The following is a 1011-nucleotide window of genomic DNA, read 5'->3' on the forward strand; positions in this document are numbered from 1 at the left end:
CGACTGACGTACGTAGAGACCGCATCCCTTGGGTTGTGTGTTTTCTTTCTTTCTTTTTAGAGACCGCCAGTGGATGTGGGAGTCCACCGCGCACCGCGCTGCGAGCCTGTCGTGTCCCTTGTCAGGAGCAGGAGAGCCCCACCTGTCCCCCTGATCGTCCTTCCAAAATCCTGCTCGTGCAGGTGGGGACCCTGTCCTCGTCCCATCCCTCGTTTGGCGTGTCTGTTTTCTTTCTTTCTTTCTTTTTCTAGCCCTGCCGGAGAAATTTATGTCGAAAAGAAAAAAGCCAAATAAAAGAAAACGCGGCAGCGCGGCGCAGCGCTACAAACACCCCCGGTGTGTCGCTCCAACAGCCCTTCGTCCTCCCATCCCTCCCTTGGGCCACCCACAACGAACGCTGCACCGCGGGCTGAGCCCTCAAGGATGGCGGACGACGACCTCGTCGCGCGCTTGAGGCGCGGCCTCGAGGCCAAGGACCCGTCGGCCACCGCGCAGGCCTTTGTGTCGATCGACCCGGTGACGCCTCTCCCGCTCCCGCTGCTTGCCGCCACCTCCAACCTCCTGTCCCTCCACCGTCACAACACCGCCGCCTACTCGGCCTTTGAGCGCGGCCTGGCCCTCGCCGACGGTCCGGCCGCGCTGGTCAAGGCGGGACTGAACTTCAACGCCCTCCTCTACGCCTGCTGCCGCGAGCCGTCGATGCTGCCGAGCGCTCGCACCGCCTGGCGCGTGCTGGGCGAGGCGGGTGTCGCGCCGGAGCTCCCGCCGCTCGAGAAGTACATCGGCTCGCTGCTCGAGAGCCAGAGCTACGACGACGCCTTTGGCGTGTTCCTCACAGCCATCGACGCCTCGCTCTCTCCTAGCCTCAAGACGTCGGCCGCGCTGGTCGGCTGCTGCGCCGCAGAGCCGCGGCTCGCGCAGATGAGCTTCGCCGTCTTCTCGACGGTCAAGGCGGCGGGCGGCCAGCTCCCGCCCGAGCTAGCGCGCGGCCTTGCCCGCGCCTGCCTGCGC

At 65.8% G+C, this 1011-nt stretch overlaps 1 protein-coding gene across 1 annotated transcript; it reads left to right on the top strand.

Moving 5' to 3' along the window:
- Nucleotides 1-423: 423 nt before the first annotated feature.
- Nucleotides 424-945, top strand: EMIHUDRAFT_260663 (hypothetical protein; the record flags this gene model as incomplete). Its single annotated transcript, XM_005791094.1, has 1 exon — nucleotides 424-945. A coding segment is annotated over one exon (522 nt), but the record flags the coding sequence as incomplete, so codon positions are not given.
- Between the last annotated feature and the right edge of the window lie 66 nt (nucleotides 946-1011).

This window comes from Emiliania huxleyi (genome assembly GCF_000372725.1).
Source record: "Emiliania huxleyi CCMP1516 unplaced genomic scaffold EMIHUscaffold_11500, whole genome shotgun sequence".
NCBI classification, from domain to species: Eukaryota; Haptophyta; order Isochrysidales; family Noelaerhabdaceae; genus Emiliania; species Emiliania huxleyi.